We start from the raw sequence: 26,755 nt of genomic DNA, 5'->3' as shown, positions 1-26,755 counted from the left end.
GGACATCCCTTGAAAGTTGTCCCATATTTGCTTCCTAAACCAAAAATTTATTTGAGAGGGGAGTAAACAGAACATTTCCTGGCTATGTTCTTCTTTTTATTTCATTTCTATGGTGTAAAGAAAAGTTCTCTCTGCTTCCTCAAGATTTCTACGTAGAAGTAGGGTGTACAGTTAAGGTCGTTATGGTTAGGTTAAGGGTCATTAGGGTAAGGGTTGTGGTTAGGGTTAGCAAAATTAGTTGTAGGATTACGGTTATGGTTCAGTGTACAGTTTGGATTAGCATTATTAGGGATAGGTATAGGGTTAGAGGTATTAGCCTTAGGGTTAGGGTTAAGCTTAGAGTTCCAAAGACCAGACTATTTCCCACGCCCAGCCCGTTCCAAAGCCCCACTTTTCCCATGCTCTTCCCAATCCTATGCCCCGCCGCTTTCCATGCCCCACTAATTCCCACACTACAAATATGTCCAACACCCCACCCATTCCCATTCATCACACCATCACAATTTCTGCTTATTTCCCAAGACCGAACAGTTCCCACGCTCTGCCTCTTCCACTGCTTGATCCTCTGCCCGCCCATACCCACACTGCACATGTTCCTACGAACCGGCTATTGCCACGCTCCTTCTAGTCTCACACCGAACCCTTTCCCATCACCCGCTTCTTCCCACTCTCTTCCTATTTCCCACTCCCTGCCCATTCCCATCATCTGCTTTTTCCCACGCTCCAACCTCAGCCCCGCCCATTCCCGCACCCCACCCATTCCCACGCTCTGACTCTTCCCACACCCTGCCGCTTCTCATGCCCCACCCATTCCCACACTCTGTCTTTTCCTGTGGAAACGTTGTACAGAGAAGATGGCCTGGATGCTGTGGGACTGAGCAATTCTATCAAAGCCTTGAAAGAGAGAGTTGGAAGATAAACAAAGGCCAGCTGAAAGGAATACAAGAGCTAGTTATGTGGGAACAAGCACCAGCTGAAAGAAAAACGATCCAAGAGAACTATCAACATAGTTGATTTGAATGTAACTTGGTTTCTTAGCATGCGCAGTATTTTAGCAAATTCTATGTTAGTAATAGCTTTATGGACAGCTCCCTTTAACCAATACACTGTAGATACCCTCGTGGGCACCCAGGAATGTGACCAAAAAGGGTTTATAAAGAAAGAGCTAAGCTCAATCAATTGAACACTCGCTGATCATATTGATCTCTGTGTTTGATTCCATGATGCTACTGTCTAAATTTCCCCATGCCCCTCCCATGTTCACGCTCTGGGTAGGGCGTGGGAAATAGGCGGGGCTTGGGAAGGGGCAGGGCGTGGGAAAAGGTAGAGCGTGGGAATGGGTGGGGCATGGGAATAGGTGGCGTGTGGGAATGTGCGGGGTGTGGGAACTGGAATGGCGTGGGAAAGGGCGGGGCGTGAGTATAGGAGGAAGGTAGGAACGGTTGGAGTGGAGCTGTGGTGGAACGTGGGAAATAGGTGGAGAGTGGGAAGCGTCTGGGCCAAGACCAGAGCATGGGGAATAGGCAGAGGGTGGGAATGGGCGGCCTGAATATGGAGCGTAGGCTCCTCTAAGCCTTAGGGTTAGGGTTAAGGTTAGAATTCCAAGGACCAGACTATTTCCCTCTCCCAGCCCATTCCCAAGCCCCACCTTTTCCCATGTTCTGCCCGATCCAAGCCCCGCCTCTTTACTGAAATTAAGTTAAGTTAAGTTAAGTTAAGTTAAGTTAAGTTAAGTTAAGTTAAGTTAAGATAAGTTAAGTTAAGGTAAGGTAAGGTAAGGTAAGGTAAGTGAAGGTAAGTTAAGTAAAGGCGAATTAAGTTAAGGTGAATTAAGTTAAGTTAAGGTAAGTTAAGGTAAGACAAGTTAAGTGAAGGTAAGTTAAGTTAAGTTAAGTTAAGTAAAGGTAATTTAAGTTAAGTTAAGTTAATGTAAAGTAAGTTAAGGTAAGGTATGTTAAGGTAAGTAAAGTTAATTTAAGGTATGTTAAGGTATGTTAAGGTAAGTAAAGGTAAGTTAATTTAAGGTAAGGTAAGGTAAGGTAAGGTAAGGTAAGGTAAGGTAAGGTAAGGTCAGACAAGGTAGTTAAGGTAAGTTAAGTTAAGGAAAGTAAAGGTAAGTTAAGGCAAGGCAAGATGAGTTAAGGAATGTTTAATTAAGGCAAGGTAAGTTAAAGTAAGTTTAGTTAAGGTAAGGTAAGTTAAGTTTAGGTAAGTTAACTTAAGTAAGGTTAGTTAAGTTAAGCTTAGTTAAGTTAAGGTAATTTAAGTTAAGTTAAGGTAAGGTAAGTTAAGACAAGGTAGTTGAGGTAAGTTAAGTTAAGGTAAGTTAAGACAAGGCAAGGTGAGTTAAGGAATGTTAAGTTAAGGCAAGGTAAGTTAAGGTAAGTTAAGTTAAGGTACCCTGCCCTTACCTTACCCTGATGTTGGCCTGACCTTGATCTTGACATGAACTTGACCTGACCTGACCTGACCTTTCCTTACCTTACCTCACCTCACATTTCCCTACCCTATTTTACCTTACCCTTCCCTTCCCTTCCCTTCCCTTCCCTTCCCTTCCCTTCCCTTCCCTTCCCTTCCCTTCCCTTCCCTTCCCTTCCCTTCCCTTCCCTTCCCTTCCCTTCCCTTCCCTTCCCTTCCCTTCCCTTCCCTTCCCTTCCCTTCCCTTCCCTTCCCTTCCCTTCCCTTCCCTTCCCTTCCCTTCCCTTCCCTTCCCTTCCCTTCCCTTCCCTTCCCTTCCCTTCCCTTCCCTTCCCTTCCCTTCCCTTCCCTTCCCTTCCCTTCCCTTCCCTTCCCTTCCCTTCCCTTCCCTTCCCTTCCCTTCCCTTCCCTTCCCTTCCCTTCCCTTCCCTTCCCCTTCCCTTCCCTTCCCTTCCCTTCCCTTCCCTTCCCTTCCCTTCCCTTCCCTTCCCTTCCCTTCCCTTCCCTTCCCTTCCCTTCCCTTCCCTTCCCTTCCCTTCCCTTCCCTTCCCTTCCCTTCCCTTCCGCTTCCCTTCCCCTTCCCTTCCCTTCCCCTTCCTTTCCCCTTCCTTTCCCCTTCCCACTCCCCACGTTCCTATCATAGCCAACTGGGGGTGTTGGTTGACAGAGACTGAACAGCTGAGAGAGCTGGGGTTGTTTGTCCTGGAGAAGAGGAGGCTGAGGGGAGACCTCATTGCTCTCTACAACTACCTGAAAGGAGGTTGTAGAGAGGAGGGTGCTGGCCTCTTCTCCCAAGTGACAGGGGACAGGACAAGAGGGAATGGCCTCAAGCTCCGCCAGGGGAGTTTTAGGCTAGACGTTAGGAAAAAGAAATTCACAGAAAGGGTCATTGGACAGTGGCAGAGGCTGCCCAGGGAGGTGGTTGAGTCACCTTCCCTGGAGGGGTTTAAGGCACGGGTGGACGAGACGCCGAGGAGAATGGTTTAGTGATTGATAGGAATGGTTCGACTCGATGATCCAGTGGGTCTCTTCCATTAGAAGGTGGGGGCACCCCAGAACATCTCCCGGCTGCAGCCTGTTGAGGTGACCATGATCCAGCCCTTGGTCCTTGCTTCCTTCACTGTGGATTACCTTGTGAGCACTTGGTTACAAGAAAAAGGTCATGAGGCCCCTCGAAGCTTGGCTACCTAAGCTTAGTTATTGTTTTACAATAGTTATGGCCGAAACGCAAGGCTTAGCAAGTTCAAAGCCGCTTAGATCATAGTACAGAACGTAGTTAGACTGAGATAATCATGCTTGTAGTTGTTCTTTTTTAAAGAACCTGATGTTTAGATAATCATAATAGCCGTGGTAACAGAATAATGCAGTATTGTGTTATATTTAGACCTTTTGTAGTAAATGACTAAAATAATGTGACCAATGATGAGCTTCTATTTTGTAATATGTATGAGCTAATTAACTAATGTATATATATCATTGCTTTATCCCCAATAAATTGAGACTTGTTGGTCATCATCTGATGTGCATGTCTCCCGTCGTTTCCGACACTTCACCATCACACCTGGCTCTGCATCATGAGCACCAAGGATGCTTCTTCCCTGATCTCTCAGCTTCACACAGGCACAAGCTGGAGCTGAGCACTGGTCCTCTCCGGCTCTGCTGCACTCCCAAGCTGGAGGAGCAATGTTTCCTCCTGTGACCCTGTCTCCAGGTTCCTTTCCTTCTGCCATCACTGCTAGCTTGAGCAAAGCCTTGGCAGGGAACCTGGTGCCACTGAGTCAGGCAGAGCATAGTGGAGGTGGGACTGGTGGGGCAGCACCCGCTTCTTGTTCCTGAGGGATCTGCTGTCTCCATACACCTCATGCCAGTGGGAACAGGGGGTGGTTGACACATGTGGGCACTGGAAACACTGACTCCATCATCTGGGAAACTCCCACCAGGGCAGGCTGCAGTCCTGCACCTCCCCAGGGAGACACGGGCACAGGGCAGGGGACAGAGAGGCTGCTCTGGGACCAGGGGCTGCCAGCAGGAAAGTTCTGGGACCAGGGCAGAGGGGTCTGTGAGCCTGGGCTCCCCCCAGGCCAACCCAGGGTCACCCCAGGGGTAAAGGAGCTGCCAGCAGGGAGTGGGGTGGGGGATGAAGCCCAGCAGGAGGAGGGGCTCCCAGGGCTGCTGGGGGCCCTGCACTCCCTGCCCAGCTAGGAAGTGGCTGTGGGGCTGTGATGGGAGATCTCGGGGTCTGTGAGGGCCCAGAGCAGCAGGAAGAGCCCACGGAGACCGAGGCCCTGGCAGAGCCAGCAAAGGGGCAACCCCAGCCCCGTGAGCCCCAGAAACTGCCCTGCACCCTGAGCCAGGGCAGCGGGAGCAGAGCTGCCTCCTGACCCCTGGGGGAGGGGATCCATGGCTGTGATCCCCCTGGGACCATGGCCCAAGGTTCACCCCAACTCAGCAGCTCTGTCGGAACCTCCGAGCCGTGGGGAGTCCAAGGTCAGGAGGTGGGAACTGCTGCTGGGGTGCAGCATGGGGATGTGTAGAGAGACAGTTTTGCTGGAAACTGCAGCTGGAAATGTCTCTGCCTCAGGAATGTTCCCCAGGAAGCAGGGGCTCTTGCAGCCCCACAGCTCTGAGGCTGCTGTTTCTGAGCTGTTTCCATGTCCCACCACCATGTCCTTGTCTTCTGCTCCCTGCAACCAGCTCAGGGAGACACCCCGATACCAGCCAGGACAGAACCTGCTCTGCTGGCACCCAAAGGATTTTAATGACACCAAACACAGAGATATGGGTTGAAATGGGAATAAAAACAGAGGCAATGCCCAATTGTTCCTGCTGCTGTGAACAAAGAAAGACAGTTCCTGGTGCTCATGGCTCTCCCAGCTGCACAGTCCTCTCCTCCCTCCTGGCTGCCCCCAGTCCCACTGCAGGGATGGGCTCTGCTGGCCTGGGGCTCAGGAACTGCTGAGCACTCAGCTCCTGGGTCCCAGTCTGTGTGTCTTCAGGGGGATAGGCCAGGGACATTTCTTCAACGTCATCATAGCCCGTGTTCTCTGGAGATGGACAGCAAACATCTCCCTCAGCTCTAAGGGCCCCAGCACTGCTCTGGGAGTGCAGGTTTGCCCCTGCAAGCAGCAAGACCATGGCGTGCTCATCCCACAAGGTGCCCCTCCTGGGCCGTGCATCACCTTCCTCCCTCTGCTCCCCGGCCCTCAGATGTTCCACTCCCTCTCCCACCCCCAGCCCTACAAAGAAAACTCCACAGCACCTTCCCCACCACAGGATTTTGGGCTCTCAGCAATTCATCTGACACCAGGGTGGCACCCAGGAATCAGCAGTGCTCTTTTTCCCTCTCACCTCCAGGTGTATCACTGGGTCCTGCTCCCTTTTCTGGTGCCCCAGGCATTTCCCAGCCTCCCGGTCCCAACACAGGATCTTTCTCAGGGTCAGGAGCCTCCCTGGCATCATCATAACCATCTGCTGGGTCACCTGCAGGCGAGACAGGGGTCTCTGAAAGGAGAAGGGAGTTGGTGGCAGGGAGGAACCGTGTCCTGCAGAGCAGAGGATGGGAGGATGAGCAGGGACGTGGGGCTCAGACACTGGGGTTGGCAGCACCACAGGAGAACCCGCCATGTCCTCTCTAGCTCTGACAGCGACACTCAGCAACACCACTGTTCTTCACATCTGCAGGAAGGAGAGATCGACCCCTCCTTGCCCTCCAGTACCTGGCAGTGACCCCAGACCATCCTCCTCCTTGCTGTCCTTGGGGTGCAGCTCGGTGAGGGACCTCTCAGAATGGGAGCCTGAGGAGAGGCACAGCGGGGCTGAGGGGAGTGTGCTCTGCTGAGCCAGCTCGTGGTCAGTGCTTCTGGGGACAGGGGACGCACAGCGCCAGGGCTGTGTGTGGAGAAGGGCTCAGGGTTCCCCCTGCACCCCTGGGACAAACCCCATCCAAGAGGAGGTCCCAGAACTGCCCCAGAACAGCCCCTTCCCTCAGCCCTCGGGTGCCATAGGGGACGCAGTGGCCGGGAGAGAGGAATTGACCCTGGCTGGACTTGTGGGGAGGAAGGTCCTCTCTCGGGCCCAGGACCTGGCTGCTCTCCCCACACACCCCACAGCACCAGCACTGCCGGGACCGTGGGTCAGGGGCTGCAGTGGGTCAGCCCTGGGTGGGACTAAGGAGAGAGCCCTCCAAATGTTCCCCCCGTGAGGGATGCACACCCACCTGAGCCGCTGAACCTCGCCTGCTTCTCCCATGCTGGGCTGTTCCCGATCTCCTCATACACGGCCTCAGAGAAGGGCTCCCACGCTCTCTCGGAGGCTGCAGATGGAGCAGGGCTGGTTTATGGACACACAGACAGAGGACAGGACCCTGCTCTGCTCCCCAGCCCCATTCCCTGGGCCAGCCCAGGGTTGTCTGCACCCAACAGCCCCACTGTGCTGTCTGGGCACCACTGCACCCTCTCAGGGAGTGCACATGCCCCCATGGAGATCTTCTAGGGCAGTGACACCCTCACACCATCCCTCAGAGACAGACCCTATGCCCCTCTGCCCCTGGATCAGGTCCTGGTGTTGAGCTGGGAGCAGCTTCTACCTCTTCTCTCCCCCTGGCTCTGCCCCCTCTCTCCCCCACAGATCCATAGCACGGTCCATGCTCTGCTGTGGGGAGGTCAGGGCTGGATGGGGAACAGCCCTGGGATCTGAAACCTAGGGAGAGACCCTGCTGCACACCACTCCTCCTGGCAGCTCCCCTGACCCAGAGACCCTCCAGCGCTGCCCTGAGCTCTGTCCCTGCTCATTCTCAGGCCTCTCCTCTCCGTTTCCCCCAGCCCAGCTCTGCTGTTTCTCTCCTTGCCCCGTCCCTGTCTGGACTCTCTATCCCTGGATGCTGGTGGCCCGTGGCCAGGCAGGTGTTGGGCAGTGTGTGGGGCAGCAGGCAGCACACGCTCTTGTCCCCACAGCTCTGCCCTCGCCCCTCACTGACACCCACAGACCCTCTGGCCTGACTAGGAGGCCCGTTCCCTCAGGGCTGTGGGGAAAGACCCACCTCTGCGCTCAGCCCTGGCGCTTCGCACTTGCCCAGCCAGGAGGGCCAGGAGCAGGCAGAGCAGGGCTCCCAGGATGATGCAGATGATGACGGGCAAGGAGACTCTCCCACTGCTGCTCAGGAAGGCCCGGGTGGGATCTGCAGGGGCAGGAACAAAGCAAGGGCAGCAGCAGGGCAGGGAGAGGTGAGGCTGAGACACATGGCTCCCACCCCCCATTTAAAAAGGGGGCTGGAGAACCTAGGGGCTGAGGTTGGGGATCTCCCACCCTGCCGGGTAAATGACAGCTGTCCCCAACCTCACCCCTAACCCGGTGCCTCCTTTGGGGAGTTTCACACCCTGGCCAGGAGCCCCTTCTCCCGGCTGTGGGTCCCAGCACAGCCCTGGGCAGCCCCCGCGCAGCGGGGAGGACAGGTTACCTGCTCGGGGGGGCGGTGCTGCCATGGTGGATGCAGCTGCAAGGGATGAGAAGGAGAGCTGGACTGAGAAGGTGGGTGTGCAAGCACCAAGGAGCTGCTTTCTGACACACTCAGTGTGTGTGTGTGTGTGTGTGTGTGTGTGCTTCCCCATTTATCCCTGCCCCATCCCACCCGCATCGCCCCTCCTGCCAGGCTGGGCAGGGGCACTGGGATGGAGCCCAGGGGGCCGCTCTGAGCCATGGGCAGAGTGGCACAGGCAGCCCAGGAGATACCATGGAGGCTGCAGGGACTCACGGGCAGAATCTGAAGCACATCCCACCCCACGAACTCTGAAGGACATCCCAAAATCATGGAGTCTGAAGGACATCCGAAACCCACGGAGTCTGAAGGACATCCCAAACCCACAGAGTCTGAAGGACATCCCAACCCAGAGAAGTCAAGGGTGCCTCATCCCTGGAGGTGATGAAGGCCAGGCTGGATGGAGCTTTGAGCAACCTGATCCAGTGTGAAATGTCCCTGCCTGTTGCACAGGGTAGAACTGGATGGGCTTGAAGTTCACTTCCACCCCAATCCATTCCATGATTGTATTCCACTCTCGGCACTGGGCTCCCACACTCTGCATGGATGGCCTTGCTCTCAGGAGCTCTGGAGCCACACTGGGAGTAGCCCCAGCTCCTTTCCAATACCCAGGAGGGGCTCTCAGACCCTCCACTCACCCGAGCAGTTCACAGCGGCATCCTCCTTGTGCCGGCAGAGCCCCCTGTCCCCAGTCTGGGCCCAGCAGTCCTGCAGAGACAGCTCTGTCCCCTGGCACTCCACCCGCTCCAGCCAGATGGGGCCCGAGCCCTCCCCAAACGCCGCCTCGCCCAGGGCAGACACCGCGGGGCCGCAGCCCAGCTGCCTGCATGCCACCTCAGCGTCCCGCATGTCCCAGGAGTCGTCGCACACCGTCCCCCAGGAGCCGCGGTGCCACACCTCCACTCTGCCTGAGCATCTATTCTTGCCACCTATGGCGCGGATCTTCTCCCTGTCTGGAGAAGACAGAGACCTCCGCGGGCAGTGGGACAGCAGGAACAGCCTGGCCGGGCAAGAGGGGTGGAGAGGAGCCGCTACCTGTGCAGCTGGTGGAGCTTGGGCACTCGGTCCCCAAGGCTGGGGGCACTTCTGGCTGTGTCCCTGCAGAAGGAAATGAGGCAGTGAAGAGGCAGAAAGGGACCCTGGTTCTCAGAGCAGCAGAAGGCTCCCATGGAGACAATGCTCCTCAGAGCCCCTGTGAGGTCTCTTCTGAGAATGTGCCTGGAGACACCTCTGCCTCCCCCAGGCTCTGCTGCAAATCGGGCTGGCAGCTGCTGAGCAATTTGTGGGACCCTGAGAGCTCAACCCCCACTTTCTGCCCCAGCAGCAGAAGGGTCTGATGTGGAAAGACAAACCTCTGTCTCTGTGCTGGAGAAGGGACAGAGCTGGGGGGAGGCTGGTGACCGGGAAGCTCAGAATTACCATTGCAGGAGATGTGGGTCTCGTCTCGCGGGTCATTGCACGACTGCGGGTCCCAGGGGTCGGAGGGGCACTGCCAGAAGGAGCTGTTTCTCTCCCCGCACTCCACGCGATCCAGCCAGGTGACGCCAGACACTGTGCCAGAGGTCCCTTGTGTATCGAGGAACCCTCTGTCCCCACAGCCCAGCTCCTTGCATGCCAGCGACACCGCTTTGGGAGTCATCGAGTTGGAGCAGACGCTGCCCCATGTCCCGTTATAGAGAACCTGCAGGCGCCCGGAGCAGTCGGTGCTGTTCTCCAGCCTTACGGCTACAAACTCTGTGAGGAGAAGCCCAAAGAGTATCAGGCTGGTTTGGGTGGTGGGAGCAAGGATGTCCCAGCACCCCCAGGCCCTCAGCCAGGCTAAGACATGATCAGCAAGTCTTAGGAGACCTTAGAGCACCTTCCAATATGGAAAGGGGTTCCAGGAAAGCTGGGGAGGGGCTCTTGATCAGGGAGGTCAGGGATAGGATGAGGGGTAATTGATTTCATCTGAAAGAGGTCAGATTGAGATGGCGTTTTAGGAGGAAATATTTTGCTGTGAGGGTTAAGAGGCCCTGGCCCAGGTTGTCCAGACAAGCTGTGGCTGCCTCATCCCTGGAGGTGTTCAAGGCCAGGTTGGATGGAGCTTGGAGAACCTGATCCAGTGGGAGGTTGGAACTGGATGAGTTTGACACCCTTTCAAACCCGAACCGTTCCATGATTCTAGGTCTGCCTTGCACTCATGGACAGAGAAAGGTCCGGGATGGACAGACACCCCTGCCCTCCTTGCTAACCCTTGGAAGAAGGAGCTCTCCAGGGATACCTGGTGGGACTGAGGCTTTCCTGGGATGATCTTGGGCAGGGGCTCAGAGGCTGCCAGGAACGGGCTCAGAGGCGGCCAGGAACAGCCTCAGCCATTGCCCGCTCTCCCCTTGTCCCTGAGTCCTCCCCAGCTCCCGGCACTGACCTGAGCAGCTGACTCCTGCGTCCTCTTTGTGCCCACAGTCGTGCTGCCCCCAGGCCCCTGGCAGGCAGTCCCAGAGAGCTCCTTCAGCCCCGGAGCAGTTCACGCCGTCCAGCCAGATCTGCCCGGAGCCTTCTCCAAACTGAGCAGAACCAGGCGCCTCCAGTGCTCCCCCGCAGCCCAGCTGGCGGCACACGACGGTGGCATCGGGCAGGTCCCAGCCGTCATCGCAGACGGTGCCCCAGATGCCCTGGTGGTAGATCTCCACTCTCCCGGCGCAGCGCCCTTGCCCATTCACCAGCCGCACCCGCCGGCTCCCTGCAGCAGGAAGGAACCCCAGCTGCCACCAGGGGCTGGTGACACCCAGCCCCAAGCTGGCGGGGCACTGCAGGGCACTTACCCCGGCAAACAACCCCCACATCCTCTGCGACCCCTGCTGCCAGCGTGCTCTCAGGCACCGAGGTGTTGCAGAGGGTCAGGTTGGCCTCGTGCCCTGCACACCGCACCCCTCGCAGCCCCACGGGACCCGTCCCTCTCTCCAGCTTCGGGGGGTTGTAGGCTTTTTCCGCCTTTCCACATCGCAGCTGCCGGCACACCACGCTGGCCTCCTTCTTGTCCCACTGGTCGTCCAGGACTCTGCCCCACGTTCCATGCTGGAAGATCTCCACTCGCCCGTCACAGCGGCTCTCTCCACCCACCAGCCGCAGGGATGAGGAGCTGGGTGGGCCTGGGGAGAGGAGCAATGGCCTCAGCAGCAACAGAGACACCAGAAACCTGCAGAGCTTCTCCAGGCTCTGGAACCCTTAGGGTGCCCTGAAGTGCACCTGCCCACCCTCAGCCCTCCATGGGGATCTCCAAGGGCAGGTTTCCATGGGTTGGGGTCCAGGTCCCTAAGCATTACTGGGAAAGAATCTCTTTGCTCTTGGTGCAGCAGAGCCAACCGGCCAGTCCCTGCTGAGGCCAATGGGGCAGCTCCCAGAGCAGGACGCAGCCGTGCATACAACAGCTGAAGGAACGGCAGCACCAGGACAAGGTTTGCCCAGCCTTGAGGTCTTCAAGACCGGGTTGGATGGGGTTTTGAGAAACCTGACCCAGTGGAAGGTGTCCCTGCCCACGGCAGGGAGTTGAAAGGGGATGGTCCTTTCCGATTCAAACCACTCTCTGATTCTGACCTCTATTCTGGCATGGAGGAGACCCAGGGCAGAGCCCATGTCTCTACGCCTCTGCACCCCTGGGAACTGGGGAGGCTGTGTCCCTGTCAGGGAGCAGAGCAATGCAGGATGTCCAAGCAATGAGGAAACATTTGGAATTCGTGCTGGGCAGAAGCCCCAGATGCAAGGTCAAAGCCCAGCCCTGCAGCTCCCACCTGGGGCTGCTGCTGGGGACACACGGGCAGCCCTGAAGGTTGTCTTTGGGCTCCATGAGGCTCCTGGGGGCTGGGACTGGGTATTTGGCAGATGGAGTGATGGAGCTGAACCCGCAGCCCCATCCTGGACTGGTCCCGTAGCAGAAGCACAGGGAAGCCCAGGCCTGGCAGTAGCCCCAGAGCTGAGCTGCTACACCTGGACCCAGTCAGCCCTCAGCTCTCCCACATGAGAGCACTCAATGTGAGCAGACAAAGCTCTCCAGATCACTCCTGGTGGACCAGGCTTTCTCCAGGCAGAAATTGACCCTGGTGCTGCCATGGAGTCCATGCTTTGGGTGGCCGTGTCGCACCCAAGTGGCAAATGGAATCAACAGAGTTGTTTCCCAGCCCTCACCTGAGCAAATGACAGCAGCGATGTTCTCCTGGGAGCATGGCGAGGCCCCCAGGGCAGTCACTGGGCACTCTCCCAGGTGGGCTTCAGTCCCATCACAGTGGAAAGAGTCTCTCCAGATGGGTCTGGTGCCTCCTCCAAAATGCCCTCCTCTGGGAAGGGACTCAGCAAAGCCGCAGTTGAGGTGACGACAGAGAACGTGGGCGTCCGAGAGATCCCAATGGGAGGCACAGAGGGTGCCCCAGGTCTCATGCACCTGGACCTCCACCCTCCCCTCACACGCCGTGCTGCCGTTCACCAGCCTGAACCCTGTGAACCCATGGACAGAGAAGGATTATTGGGGCCCGACTTGTGCTTCTTTTCCCTTTGGAGCTGGAGGAGAAACCAAATGGATGGCTGGCCTTTCTCCTTCTGGCTGCAGACACCCATGTTCCCCTTCTCTCCTCAACCCTGGTTCTGCATGGCCCCTGCCCTGCTCCCACCCCCAGCCCAGCCCCACGGAGCAACACCCCACGCTGAGCACTTACGTGTGCAGGTGACCCTGGCAATGCTGCCCTGGGGACAGGGCTGGCCCCTAGAGGATCCCCTGGGGCAGAAGGCAAGGTGAGATTCATTCCCCACGCACTGCAGCTCTCTGTCCCAGAGGGCACCAATGCCTTCTCCAACGAGAGCTGCCCCATGGACGGGCAGGGCTGCACCGCACTGCAAGTCCCTGCAAACCACAGCGGCGGCTTCAGGACCAAAGTCCGAGTCACAGACAGTTTTCCACTGGTCCCCCTCACGGATCTCCACGTATCCTGAGCAGGGACTGTCCCCTCCAACCAGCTGGACGAAGCCTGGAGAAACAAAACCCTCTGCGAGTTCCCAGCTCCTCATGACAGTCACACATCCATGTTCCCACCTCTTCGGGGCAGCTTGCAGGCAGAGAGACCCACAGATTCCCAGCATCTCCCAGTAGGTGCTGATGGCACAAACACACCCAGGACCTCCTGCTGTCCCCAGACACAACCGCAGGACTTGTGGGATCACTCCTGTCCCACCCCCAGCTACAGGCACTGCTCAGACAAACTGCTGCTGTCCTGGAGACCCTGGGTTGCACTGGCCCCAGCATTGCAGCACCCACGGGACTCGAGGCTAAGGAGATGGTCCTTGGTGCTTCTGGCTGCTGCAGCCTGGTCTGCCCAACCAAGCTCACGGCCAGGCTGAGGGACCCCTCAGAGCCACCACCAATGCCCCTCGTCCCCAAGGTTGGGGGCATTCTCTTAGCTGGGGCGTGTCCCGGGGCACAGATGTGGTACGGGGGCATCTGTGGTTACTGTCCCCACCAGTCCCCACCTCCATTGCCAGCCTAGGAAGGGCCCTCAGCAGAGCCCTTGCCAGCGTCTGGGTGAAGGAGAGCAGGCAGAGGAGCAGCCCTGGGCTGACCCAAGCTCCTAGAGCAGGGACAGGCACCAAGGAGAGCCAGCAAGGGCTGGCAGATCCCTGTGCCCAGGGCAGCCAGAGGCTGGGGTGGGCAGGAGAGGCTGGCCAGGGAAGTGCTGCTGTCACAGGGGTGTTTCCATGTGGGCTGCTTTCAGGAGGTGATCCTGGAAGAGGAATGAGGTGGCCATGACCCACCCTGCTCTTCTGCCCAAGCCCAGTGCTCCTCCCCATTGCACAGCCCCTCTGCTCTGGGTCACTCGTTTCTGCCAGGGGACACAACCCAACAACCTCTGGCCACCTTGGACCCTTCCCTGTGGGAGGCATGGGGACACCTTGTCCTCAGCTCTGCCAGGCAGCTCCTGTGTGAACAAGAGGAGAAAGTTTGCAACCAAGAGACCTCAGGGCAGGGTAGGCATTCATCTCCCGACACAGGCACCCACCAGGGCTCCTGAGCCACATCAGGGCCAGGAGAGGGTGGGTTCTCACTGGGCTTTCATCAGAGACCAGGAAACCAGCAGTGACATACCCAGCCTAGCAGAGTCACTGGTTACACCAGCCCTTCCCTAGTACCTCCTTCTTTCCCTGAGGGCACAGACAGGTCCCTTCCCCCATCCCAACCACAAAGCTGGGGAACTGGCTTGCACTGTACCTGAACATGTCACTCCGGCATCCAGCCTGTGAACACAGTACTCCCGAAAGTATTCTGAGTTTTTGCAGTCAGACAGGGCAGACTCGGTTCCATTGCAGTGAACCTCAAACAGCCAAATGGGGCCAGATCCTGGCCCAAAGTGTGCTTCATCATGAGCTTCTAGAGCAGATCCACAGCCCAGCTGCTTACAAACCACTGCAGCATCAGCCATGTCCCATGATAAATCACACACCGTCCCCCACTGGCCCTGCTGTTTCATCTCCACTCTCCCAGCACAGCGACTGCCACCGTTCTCCAGCCTCAAGCCCGCAGCGCCTTCAAACACAAACACAGAAGGGGTCAGTAGAGAACCAAGCCCCACACAGCAGGGCTGGAGAGGTCTCCGCTACCCAGACTGATTCCCAGGCACGCGGGACAGAGCCCTTCATGCTCAGGGTGATATCCAGGGCAGTGTACGCATCCTTCCTGCCCCATGCATTGGAAAACGCTGAGACTGCCCAGCATCAGGGCTGCTGCCCCACAGCTTCAGACCTCCTCCCACCTCTGTTGCCTTCTGCCCATGCCTGCTCATTCACTGCACCCAGCCTGCACAGGGCACCCTCTCCTCCCCAGCCCAGAGCCCCTGCACAGGCCCGTGCCCCAAGCCTACAGCTCCCGCTCACACCCAAAGGGGCACAGAGAAAGGCAGGGGGTCCATCGACCCGAGCGCCTTCTGCCCCGTGTCTCAGCATCACCTGCAAAGAAACCCCATTCCCAGAGGTTTCCCAGTGGCCGCGCTGGTGACCACTGGGCTCAGGCTGTGGGACAAGCGACCCGGCACTCACCCCTGCACGGCGGCACCCAGAGCAGCAGCCACAGCAGCCGAGGGAACAGGAGCCCCTTCATCTCCATCCTGAGCCTCCTGCTCTGCTGGCGCAGCCCTGCTGGACCCCACTCCCTCTCACGGCTCCTGGGGACTCACGGGGAAGTTAACAGGGTGATGTAGCTGCAGATGCCGACCCAGCTTCAGGAGGAGCCAATCAGAGCAGCAGCACCTTTTTAGACATTATCGGGAGTGATCTCCCCTCCAAGGCAGCCCAGCCCTCCAATGAACTTCTCCAGCGCCGTTCATGACCATATATGAGGGACACACACGTCACGGTTGCTGCGATGGGGGCTTGGCATGGGACAAGCTGTGTGTGAGGAAATAGTCCTGTCGCCCCTTGGACCCTGGGATGGCAACTGGGCACACAGAGCCTCTCCTATGCTGGGCTCATCCAAGCACCCAAGAGGTGCATGTCCAGCTGCACCTGAGCTGTGGGAGGTGTGGAGCTGGGATGGGACGAGGTCTGTGTCTGGATGGAGAGGAATCAGCCCCTGTGGCTGGCCCAGCCCTGCTGTGCTGGGAGCAGCAGTTGGGAAAAGGTCTCGGCCAGGGGCAGAGCTCCTTCCCAGGGGTCCTGGCTTGCTCATCCCTCACTGCAGAGCCCCACACTGGGCCCTGGCAGGAGCAGGAGCTGGGACACGTCCCTGCCCTGGCAGCATCTCTCCTCCTCCGAGGCTCAGCCGTGTCCCTGCCTCTCAGCGTGTCACCCAGGGGCCGTTATTCCCCACGAGCGGATCAGGAGCTGGAGCCTGCAGGTGCACAAACCACAGCCCACGTGTCCTCCCCCCGCAGCGCCCAGGCAGGAAGTTTGTGGTTTCCTGCTGGCACCGAGCCCAGCACAGCCCCGCGGAGCCCCCGAGCCACCACCCCCGACTGCTCCACCAGGCCTGAAAGGCTGCTCCTTCAGCTTTGCAGTCACCGTGCCGGTCAGCTTCTGTCACCAGGATCCCCTCTGATGGACACGGCTGCTCCGCACTGACCCCATGGCAATGGGGAGCATCGGTGATGAGACCTCACACCCTCCTGCTGCCACTCTGTGTGCTCAGGGGTGACAGTGATGGTGACTAAACACCATCCTGATGCCACCTTGTGTGCTCAGGGGTGACAGTGACCTCAGACCCTCCTCCTTTTGCTGCTCTGGGCTCATGAGTCGAATGGTCACACGTGTGTGCTGTGCATGGGTTCTACTGGTGATGGTGCCTCCAAAAAGCCATATTTAGTGGTGTTTAAACATTATTGTGATGTCATCAGAATCCCCCACACAAGCCCTGTGCCTGCTCATTACCTAAAAGCTGCTCTGGCAACAGTGTGATCCCGAGCTCGTACACAGCCACGTGCCTGCTCCTGGACCATCCACCACTCAGCCACAGGTGACCTCACAGCATCTACCACTGCCATGTCTGCTCCTGGTCTATCAGGTGTTCAGGTACCACTGGCATCACAAGGAGGTTCACAAGCCATGTGCCACTGCCTGCTCTATCATCTGCTCAGGCACCAGTGACCTCACAAGCACCTGCACCATCTACAGGCCCTCTTCTGCTCTATCAGCTCCTCAGGGGTGAGTGACCCCATAAGAACCTGCACAACCCACGGGCCTTCTCCTGCCCTATGAAGGAATCAGACACGAAAGACCTCACAAACACCTACTCAAGCCTTTGTCCTTCCCCTGGCCTGTTGGCTCCTTGGTGACCTGTGACCTGACAACCACGTATCAAATGCCACGAGTCTCCTCTACTCGGGCAGTGGTGCCCTCACAAGCACACACCGACCCATTTGCTGCGTGATTGTCTTTTGGGGTGACCCCCACCGACATCAAAACCCTTAGGTAATCACTTCCTCCCTCCCCCAGCAGGATGGGGGAGATAATCACAAGGGCAATAGCAAGAAAAGAAAACTCCTGGGTGAAGATAAAAAGAGTTTCATAAGTGGAGGGAAGAAAAAGGAAACCAGGGATGGAGAAGAGGTCAGTCTCACCAGTAGAGTGACATCCAGCCAGTGTCCAAGCAATAGCTTCTTTGGAGAAGCTCCCCTCCCAGTTTTAGTGCTGGGCAAGGTTCTATAACGTGTAGAATTGCTTTTTGGCCCATTTGAACCACTTGTCCTGATTTTCCCCATTCCCAGTCTCTTCCCACCCCAAGCCTCCTCGCTCTGGGGCAGAGTGAGAAAGAGAGAAGGCCTTGTCTCTCTGCCAGCTTTGAGCAGCAGGAGCTACAGTTCCAATCTGTTATCAGTGCCCTGAGCAGAGCACAGCCCCACACGGGCTGCGAGCAAGAAAATTAACTCCATCTCAGCTAGGCTCTGGGCAATCTCCATCTCTTAGTCCATATTGGTTTGTTCTGGTTTGAGGTAGAGCTGAATCAGTTTTCTCAATTTAAACTCAAAGTTCCTGTCTTTGGACGCTTCCAGACGTGGGACATCTACAACTTCTCTGGGCAACCTGTTCCAGCTCCTTGCCACCCTCATTGTAAAATATTTCTTCCTTGCCACCCTCTTTGTAAAATATTGCTTCCTTACATCCAATCTAAATTATCCCTATTCCTGTTCAAAGCCAATGCCCCTTGTCCTGCCACTACAGGCCTTCGTAAAATGTCTTTCTTGGCGTGTGACCACTATGATTTCATCTGTAAACACCCTGGAGAGTGCCCAGAGACCTCCCAGGATGGGGATTGGAGGCCTCAAGCATATGACCAGTGGCCTCCAGGCTCATTGGCGTGGAGACTGCAAGCATTGTAGGATTCGCCTGAGAGTGCTTCAAGGGTGGTTTCAGAGATAGTGGAGCTGGTTTTGGCTGCTGTTGGGTGCTTTAATTGGCATCTGAATGCTTGGGCCTTTTTCTCAGGAGCCCCCTCCAACCAGAGCCAAGGTTGGCTCAAGCAGGCCCTGCCTGGACATGAGTGACAGGCGTGGGCTAAGCCAGGTCAGGGTGGGAAAGAGCAGGAGCTGAGCTTGCCCTGGAAAGCAAGACATGCACCAGTGCCTGCTCCTGACAGGGAACCTGCCTGCAGGAATTTCCCTGCTCGGTGGTGCCATCAGGTGCCGGTGTCCCCCTTGGCTAAACTGTCCTGGCAGCTCCCAGCTCGGTTTGTGCAGCCGTGCCAGGTCCGTGCCATGGAGGAGAGTCCCTGTCCTCCATCTGCAGCTGAGGCTTCAGCAGCCTTTTCTCTCCACAGGATCCGCTCTGCAGCTTCACAAGCCCTGATGGAAACCAGCAGCCACCCCTCATGCACTGACAGCCCAGCCATCCACCACAGTACCCCTGAGAGCTGGACCCAAGCCCAGCAGCCACCACTCCTGCCTGGAGAACCATCACGCCCACTCTCCCCACAGCCATCGCTCCCCACGCAGCCCATCCCTGGCGCCCATACTGAAACAGAACCAGCAATTCAGCCTCCAGACACAGTTGTGATTGAAATGGTCCCTGAACCCTCGCAAAGCCTGCCGGCGTCCCTCCTGCCGTGGGCCCTACCCTACCAGCCACTGCTCCTGCCGGAACACGGGCATGCCTACTATCAGCCCCCAGCCAGACCATCCCTGGTGTCCCTATTGCAGAGGAAAAAAGCCCACAGTCTCCAGACGCAGCTCAAAATCAAATAGGCCCTGCAGCTCCCCCAGCCCGCAGGCAGTCCTGATGCCATGGAACCAACAGAACCTCGGCTGAAGCCGGTGGAAGAGAAAAGACCCTTCCTGGCTATGTGCAAAGGTGGAAGCAGAAAGAGGAAACTGTGGAGAACCCTGGGACACCACTGAGCAGGAGAGGTGGTGGAAGATGTAGCTGGATTAAGGGCTTTCTCCAAGTCCCTTCATGAGCTCCTGTTTGATGGAAATTGGATGGAATTTCCCTCATGAACTCCTCACGGCTGTGGAGTGTGGCTCAAAAAAATGGCGTTCTGGGAACTGACTTGAAGTGAAATGTCATCAATTGGTTAATTTGAACGAATTTGTGCATTCTAAGGCAACTTGCAAGCATTCAGTCATCTGTTAGATTAAAATAACTCCTGATGTGTGGTGAAAGCACAGAAGCACGCATATAAATAGTGTAATGTGCCTGTCTGGAAGGGAGCTGCAAAGTGGACTCCAGTAACACCTTTGACACCATCTCCTTCAGCTCTCTCCTGGAGAAGCTGGTGGCTTATGTCTGGGGCAGGCATGCTCTGCGCTGGGTGAAAACTCTCAGGATGGCCGAGCCCAGAGAGTTGTGGAGAATGGAGCTCAATCCAATTGTTGGCCAGCCACAAGCCGTGTCCCAAGGGCTCTGTCTTGGGGCCAGTCTTGTTCAATACCTTTATCCACAATCTTGGTGAGGGGATCAAGTGCTCCTTCAGTCAGTTTGGAGACGACACCAAATTGTGTCAAGGTGTTGGTCTGGTAGTGGTCAGAAAGGCTCTGCAGAGGGACCTGGGAGCCTCCTGTGACCCAACTCTTCTGTAAACCTTCAACAACTGAACTCTTCTGTGACCCCACTCTTCTATGACTCTTCTATGATGTGGATCCTCTATGATCTGAGCATTCTATTAGCAGACAGCCCTAAACCATGAGTCTTCTGTGAACCAAACCTTCTATGACCCAACTCTTCTCTGACCCTTCTATCACCTGACTCCTCTAAGATTCTTCTATGACTCGAATCTTCTGTGATCCAGCTGCTCTATGACCTCAATAATCTATGACCCAACCCTTCTATGGCCCAGCCTTTTGATGACCTAAGAGTTCTATGGCTTGACTCTTCTATGACCTGATGCTTATATGACCTTTCTATGACTCTGTCATGACCCAAGACTTCTGAGTCTTGTCTCTTCTTTGACCAGACTCTTCTATAAAAGACTTTTCTAAGTGCCATCTATGACTCAACTCTTCTAGGAGCCTTCTATCACCCAGCACTTCTATAAATGTTCTACAACTGAATTCATTCATGACCTGACTCCTATCACCATATTCTTCCATCACTCCTCCATGGCCCGAACCTTCTGTGACCTCAGTCTTCTATGACCCAACACATCTAAAACGTGAGTCTTCTATGAACCAAACATTACGAAAGACAGCTGTGAGAAGCAGGGTTGTTTAGCCTGGAGAAAAAGAGGCTGAGGGAGACCTTATCACTATCTACAACTGCCCGAAAGGAGGTTGTAGCAGGGTGGATGTTGGTCTCTTCTCCCAAGTGACAGGTGATAGGATGAGAGGAAATGGCCTCAAGTTGCACCAGGGGAGGTTTAGGATGGATATCAGGAAAAATTTCTTCACAGGAAGGGTTCTCAGGCAGCAGCGGAGGCTGCCCAGGGAGGCGGTGGAGTTGTGGTCCCTGGAGTTATTTAAAAGATGAGGTGATGAAGTGCTCAGAACTCTTATCTAACCCTCTATGACTTTCTATGACCTGACTTCTCAATGACTCTTCTGTGACCAAACATCATTGTTACCCATATATACTATGATCAAACCCTTCCACAACACAACTCTTACATGACCCAACATGTCTGTTACCTTCTATGACTCATATATTCTCTGAACTGACCCTTCTATGACCAAACACTACTACAAACCAAATGAACTCACACTTCTATGACTCGAGTCTTCCATGACTCAAATATTCCATGACGCTTTTAAGATCCGAATTTTCTATGACCCGAGAATTCTACTACCCAACTCTGCTATGAGACGACTATGACCCAACACTTCTATGAACCTTCTGTGACTGAACTCTATGAACTGACTCTTCTAAAACCTGATTCTTCCTACACCCCAGATTCCTGTGAGCCTTCTAGGACCAACACTTTTATGACCCTAGCCTTCTAGGACCCAACTCTTCTGCACTTGCATGGAGCTGTGTGAGAGCCTTGGCATCTCCCATGACTCTACAGGTCTGTGTTTGGAATTACATGGAAAAACTGCTTCCAATTTGATTCAGCAATGTGAGAATGTCCATGGCACCAGTGACATAGTAACTAAAGCCAGATCTGCCTACCTAGGGCCCGGGGTCAGGGCTTGGACATTCTGCTTCACCAAGCAATCCCAGGCTTTTCTCAGCATCACAGCTCCCTGCACAGCGCCTTTGCCCTCCTACAATCACGGCCTCCAAGTATCGGCACTAAGGAGTCCCTGGGGAACGCTGTGTTATTAACAATCCTCATTGAGACCAATTAATACTTCAAGGTACTCTGAGTTGTGTTCTTGACTTCTTGAGAGCTTTGCTCAATGTCCTTGCAGCAGCTGAGGACTCATCAGCAAATCCAACCTGGGTCTCATTAAAATACAGAAAGCCTTAACGAGCTCTTTCTCTTCCTGGCATTTTCTTCAGGTCTTCAAGCCTTGTACATCTCCCTGGAGTCATTTCCCACTGTGGTTAAAGAGGAAGATTTCAAAGTGCACCTAAAAAAAGAGAAAAATACGTTCAGTTTAAAGTTTAGATTTCATTATATTTCAGCTCAGAGAATAAATGAGAGAAGCATCCTCCAACGGGCATTGATGCTTAGTGTCAGCTCAGGAGGTCTGGGCAGCATGGAAAAGCATCCCTTGAGGTCTGACCCTGCATGGACAGCCTTGCTTCTAACCCACCCAGCCCCACCATTTCTGGCAGTGACCACATGGGACTTGCAACCCTTTTCCTTACATCCCTTTCCATTCTGACAGCTTGGGGAAACGAGGTCATTCTCTGTCACTTTCCTGGTGGCACAACCCCCGTTCTCCTCCTCCCCAGTGATTCTCCTTCACAATTAATGCAGTAACATTGTAGGAAATAAGTTTCTTTTCCCAGCTGAGGGAGGGAACATCAGGGATGGGTTCAGCCTGTTTCTCAGCAGGTTCCCCTGGAGCCCCAGAGACACCTCGAGGGAGCCCAGAGGGGCAGAGAAAACGCTGCCTTGGGCTGCTTTTCTGCTGCTGAGCTGGGCTGGGCTCCTGGCAGGGAAGGAGCTGGTGGCAGGTGGGCAGCGCTACAAAGAGCCAGGTCTGGCCAGGAGCAGCTCCTCTGCAAAGCCCAGCAGGGCTGAGGGCACTGCCTGCAGGCAGCAAGGGGAGAGGAGGGAACAGAGAGAGGGGAAAGGCAGGGTGAGGTGGGAGGATGCTGAGAGCTCTCTGCCAGAGGAACCCTCACAGACCTTCTCAAGGTGAGTCTCTGGCTGTAGAACAATGCAGGAGCTGTTCCTGGAGGGATTTCCTGAAGGGAGCACATCCCACAACTCATGGTATTTGTAAATACAAATATCTCACTTTCTTTAGAGCAGAGGAGGTCAACGTGAGGGACTCCGCACTGAACCATCAGAAAGACAGAACACAAGAGTTGCCTTCTGCTGATGGCTCTGGAGGTATAAAGGTTGATCTGCACCGCTGAGTTCCTCAGGGCTGTCCTTCCAAACAGGGTCCCTGTGTCCCAGTGTGCTGGGACAGAGATTCTGCACCTTCCAGGGTCAGCACTCAGCCTGCCAGGGCAGTTGATCCTGGTGAGGTGGGGAGAAACTGTCAGTGGAAGGAGAAACTCACAGCGAGGCAGAATCATTCTGCTGTGAAGAGCTCTGGGGCACTCCTAGAATATTTCCAAATGGATGTCTCAAGGAGAAGGTCAAGGCAAGGATTGCTATAAAGGTAAGGATCTTCCCTGTGACTGTGCTTTCTGTTTCCTTTTCCAGGGGAGTAAGGGGGGTGAGAGAAAAGCAAAAGTATAAATTGAGCACTCCGTGTTTAATCGGTGCCTGAGATTCCTGGACTGCAACTCTGAGTGAACTTTAGGTCAGTCAAGACCGTAGTAACATGCCTTCAGTAACTTCTCTGCCTATGAACAGCACCAGCCTCACCTATTCTGGACCCATAGGGTTGTTCAGCCCTTTTCCATCTGCAAACAGGAACCCGCACCCAGGCAGTGACCTGTAAACAGGCAGGTTTGTGTAAGGGAGTGCAAAGCCTCTGTCCTCAGGACTCTGGGCTCCAAGGCTGAGCCCCCTCCTCTGCAGCCTCAGCTCCAGTGCCCTCTCCAGAGCCCAGGGGCTGAGAGCAACTGCCCGGCAAGGTTGGTGTCTGGGAGGGGATGAGCACAGCTGGGGAAAGGGAACGCTGTCTGTGTGCCTGGCTGCCTCTGCCCAGGCCTCCCATAGGCAGACCCTCACTTTCTTTGTCCCTGTTTATCCCCTGGTCTCTGTTCCTGCTGTTGTTCTCTGGTTCTTGCTGTTGTTCTCTGGTTCTTGCTGCCAGGCTCTCTGGGGATGGGAGTTTCAGCTTCAGAGTCACCCTCTGAACTGGTTGCTCTATTCCTGTAGCTGTGTCCATGGGAACCTGTGTCCCAGCTTTGCTCTGAGCTGTGAGACACTGGGCAATGTAGTCAGTGGGTCTGGGGAAGGAGCTGAACATCCCTTCAACAAATGGCATGATGAGGACACTTGGCTGTCCTTGAGGTGTCCTTCCAAGCTGTGAACTTCCCTCCCGGATACAAACCTGCCTTATCACATCTTTGTGCTACGTGAAGGCCCCTTGAGATGAGCAGAGATGCAACGAGCTAGAAAATGCTGTTTTGTTTCTGAAATGAGCCGTGTGTGTCCTGGGCTAAAAGTGGGGGCTGAGACTTTAGGAAAGGGTGAGATATTAGGTGGTGTGAGGTGGATCCCTCTGCAGGGGGTACTCTTCACAGCTAGCAGGCAGAGGACCTGGTCCTCCGGCACATTCAACCAGCACCAAGAAGGGTTCCAGGAACGGAGTTGAAGGAAGGTCTGAGAGAAACTGAAAAGCAGTGGCAAGGGTAAAGTGTGAGAAATGGCTTTGATTTTACTCAAAGAAGTCCCCCTTACTTATTACTGAAATTTTCTTTTTGTTCAGTGCTTCACACCCACAGGCAGCAGATGTCCAACAGCAGCTCCATCACCCAGTTCCTCCTCCTGGCATTCGCAGACACACGGGAGCTGCAGCTCTTTCACTTCTGGCTCTTCCTGGGCATCTACCTGGCTGCCCTCCTGGGCAACGGCCTCATCATCACCACCATCGCCTGTGACCACCACCTCCACACCCCCATGTACTTCTTTCTCCTCAACCTGTCTGTTCTTGACCTGGGCTCCATCTCAACCACTGTCCCTAAATCCATTGCCAATTCCTTCTGGGACACCTGGACTATCTCCTACATGGGATGTGTTGCCCAAGTCTTCTTTGTGTTTTTCTTGTTTTGTGCAGAATATTCTCTTCTGACTGTCATGTCCTACGACCGCTACGTTGCCATCTGCAAACCCCTGCACTACGAGACCCTCCTGGGCAGCAGAGCTTGTGTCCACATGGCAGCAGCTGCCTGGGGTGCTGCATTTCTCTATGCTCTGCTGCACACGACTAATACATTTTTGCTGCCCCTCTGCCAGGGCAATGCTGTGGAACAGTTCTTTTGTGAAATCCCACAGATCCTCAAGCTCTCCTGCTCGCACTCCTACCTCAGGGAAGCTGGACTTCTTATGGTCAGTGCCTTAGTAGGATTTGTCTGTTTTGTTTTCATTGTGGTGTCCTATGTGCAGGTCTTCAGGACTGTGCTGAGGATCCCCTCTGAGCAGGGACAGCACAAAGCCTTTTCCACATGCCTCCCTCACCTGGCCGTGGTCTCCCTGTTTGTCAGCACTGCAGCATTTGCTTATCTGAAACCCTCCTCCAACTCCCCTCCATCCCTAGACATTGTGTTGTCAGTTCTGTACTCAGTGGTTCCTCCAGCACTGAACCCCCTCATCTACAGTTTTAGGAACCAGCAGCTCAAGGGTGCAGTGTGGAATCTGATATCTGGATGGTTCTCTGAAGCAATGATCTGTTCATCACCTCCTGCATAGTAGTTATCATGAAACTCACGGAAGCCAAGACTTGCTTCTGTATTTTTTGTTGGTGTTGCTGGTTTTTCAGTTGCGATCATCTTGTCATCCTGTTTTTAATTTACTTTCTTCTTCTCTTGTCTTACTGATTGACTGTGGAAATGAGGAGCTGTACTCTCTGTGTATTTAAACATGATAAAGGGATATTCAATGACTTCTGTGTCCTGCTATCTTTCCTCCAAGGCCTTTTTGGAGCTGCAGAGACAGTTCCTGTGGGCATGGGTGGAGGGGAAAGGAGTCCCGGCACGGCAGCACTGCCAGGCACCAGTGCTTCATCTCCCAGAGCTCTTCTCTCTCCACTCCCACACACCCCTTGCCCTGCTGTAAAGCCTGAGTGCTCTGAGATTGGTCAGACTGCCTATGGTTTGCATCATGTCACCATTGCCAATGATTTGCATCACTTTTGGATGTTCAACAATGTGATTATTGCACTGATTTAAACCTATGGACGTGATCTACCTGGACTTCTGTAAAGCATTTGACACAGTCCCTCACAACATCCTTCTCTCGTCCCTCAACTTTCTCTCTTTCCACCCTTTGGGTGGGTTTAGGGGGGTCCTGGGTCCCTTTTGGGAGGTTTTAGAGAAGATTCTTGGTCCTTTTTTGGGGTGGGTCCTGGGTAATGGACTGTTTTGGTGTGTTTGTGGGGGAGATCATGGGTCTCTTTTTTGGGGTTTAGGGAGGGTTTTTGGTCCTATTTTCAGGGTGTTGGGGGTGTCCTAAATCCAATTTAGGGAATTTGTTGGGGTTCTGTGTCCTCTGGAGCTCCTTCATCTTTTTTTTTTTGGGGGGGAGTGGTTTTGAGGGGGGGTCCTGAAAACATTTGGGAACAGGAGGGAGTCCTGGATTTTTTTCTGGGTGTTTGGTGGGGATCTTTGGTCCCTTTTTGGGGGGAGTTGTGGGGTTATGGGTTCCATTTGGGTATTTTGGGTGTCCTGGATGCCTTTGTTGGGGGAAGGGTTGAGGGGCTCCTGGGTCCCTTTTGGGGGTTTGGGGGGTTATGGACCTATTTTGGGGGATTTGGTGGAGTCCTGTTTCGGGTTTGGCAGGCTCCAGGGTCCCTTTAGGGCAGATTGGGGGAGTCCTGGATCCCTTTAGGAGGGGTTTGGAGACATCCTGGATCCCTTTTCGGGGGTTGAGCGGGTCCTGGATCCCATCTTGGGGGTTGAGGGGGTCCTGAATCCCTTTTGGGGGGTTGTGGGTCTCTTTTGAAGGGATTCAGGGGGTCTCAAATCCCTTTTGGGGTTTGTGGGTGGGTGTCCATGGTCCCTTCCGGGGGCTTGGGGGTGTCCTGTGTCACTTTTCTCAATTTGTCAATTTTTGGGGGGTTGGGGGAGTCCTGAGTTATTTTGGGAGGGTTCTGGATCCCTTTTTTGGGATTGTGGGAGTCCTGGGTCCCTTTTGGAGTGGTTGGGGGACTCCTGGGTCCCTTTTCGGGGTCTATGGTGGGGGGGTCCTGGGTTAGAGGGGGTCCTGAGTCCCTTTTGGGGGTTTGTAGGGGGTGGTCCTGGATCCCATTTCGGGGGATTTTGGGGAGTCCTGTCTCCCTTTTGAGGGGCTTTGGGGGAAGTCCTGGCTACATTTCAGGGAGGTTGCGGGGGTCCTGGTTCACATTTGGGTGGGGAGGAGGGATTGAGTGGGTCTTGAATTCAGTTCAGGGGGGTTTGGGGGCTCCTGGGGCCCTTTTGAGGGGTGGGTTTTGGGGGTCCTTGGTCCCATTTGGTGGGCTGGGGCTTATTGGATCTCTTTTGGGGGGTTTGGGGGTCCTGGGTCCCTGGGGGGGGTGGGGTAGGTGTCTTCTGGGGTGTTTGGGGGGGGGTCCTGGGTCCCTTTTGTGGGTTTAGGGAGGGTCTTGGGTCCCTTTTCAGGGGGGTTGATGGGGTCCTGAATCAAATTTGGGG

General features: G+C 55.1%; 3 protein-coding genes across 3 annotated transcripts in view; 2 read left to right on the top strand and 1 right to left on the bottom strand.

The window, feature by feature from the left end:
- Positions 1-15,071, bottom strand: part of LOC138732470 (scavenger receptor cysteine-rich type 1 protein M130-like) — a 107,785-nt gene extending 92,714 nt beyond the window's left edge. The window contains exons 1-7 of the mRNA XM_069879081.1: positions 15,005-15,071; positions 14,181-14,495; positions 12,808-12,945; positions 12,113-12,418; positions 10,753-11,079; positions 10,356-10,670; positions 9,371-9,685 (exon numbers count right to left, since the gene is read on the bottom strand). Coding sequence (XP_069735182.1) covers positions 9,371-9,685; positions 10,356-10,670; positions 10,753-11,079; positions 12,113-12,418; positions 12,808-12,945; positions 14,181-14,495; positions 15,005-15,071 — 1,783 coding nt within the window. The remainder of the gene's footprint in view (positions 1-9,370; positions 9,686-10,355; positions 10,671-10,752; positions 11,080-12,112; positions 12,419-12,807; positions 12,946-14,180; positions 14,496-15,004) is intronic.
- Positions 1-26,755, top strand: part of LOC138732498 (antigen WC1.1-like) — a 236,620-nt gene that overhangs the window by 118,202 nt on the left and 91,663 nt on the right. The gene's annotated exons all lie outside the window — the stretch shown is intronic.
- Positions 23,859-24,815, top strand: LOC138732469 (olfactory receptor 14A16-like). Its single transcript, XM_069879080.1, has one exon. It carries the CDS (start codon positions 23,859-23,861, stop codon positions 24,813-24,815), a length of 957 nt encoding a protein of 318 aa, XP_069735181.1.

The sequence above is a fragment of the Phaenicophaeus curvirostris genome, chromosome 33 (assembly GCF_032191515.1).
Source record: "Phaenicophaeus curvirostris isolate KB17595 chromosome 33, BPBGC_Pcur_1.0, whole genome shotgun sequence".
Lineage (NCBI taxonomy): Eukaryota > Metazoa > Chordata > Aves > Cuculiformes > Cuculidae > Phaenicophaeus > Phaenicophaeus curvirostris.
Note: the sequence above shows the minus strand (reverse complement) of the source record. Positions and strands in the feature narration are given on the sequence as shown.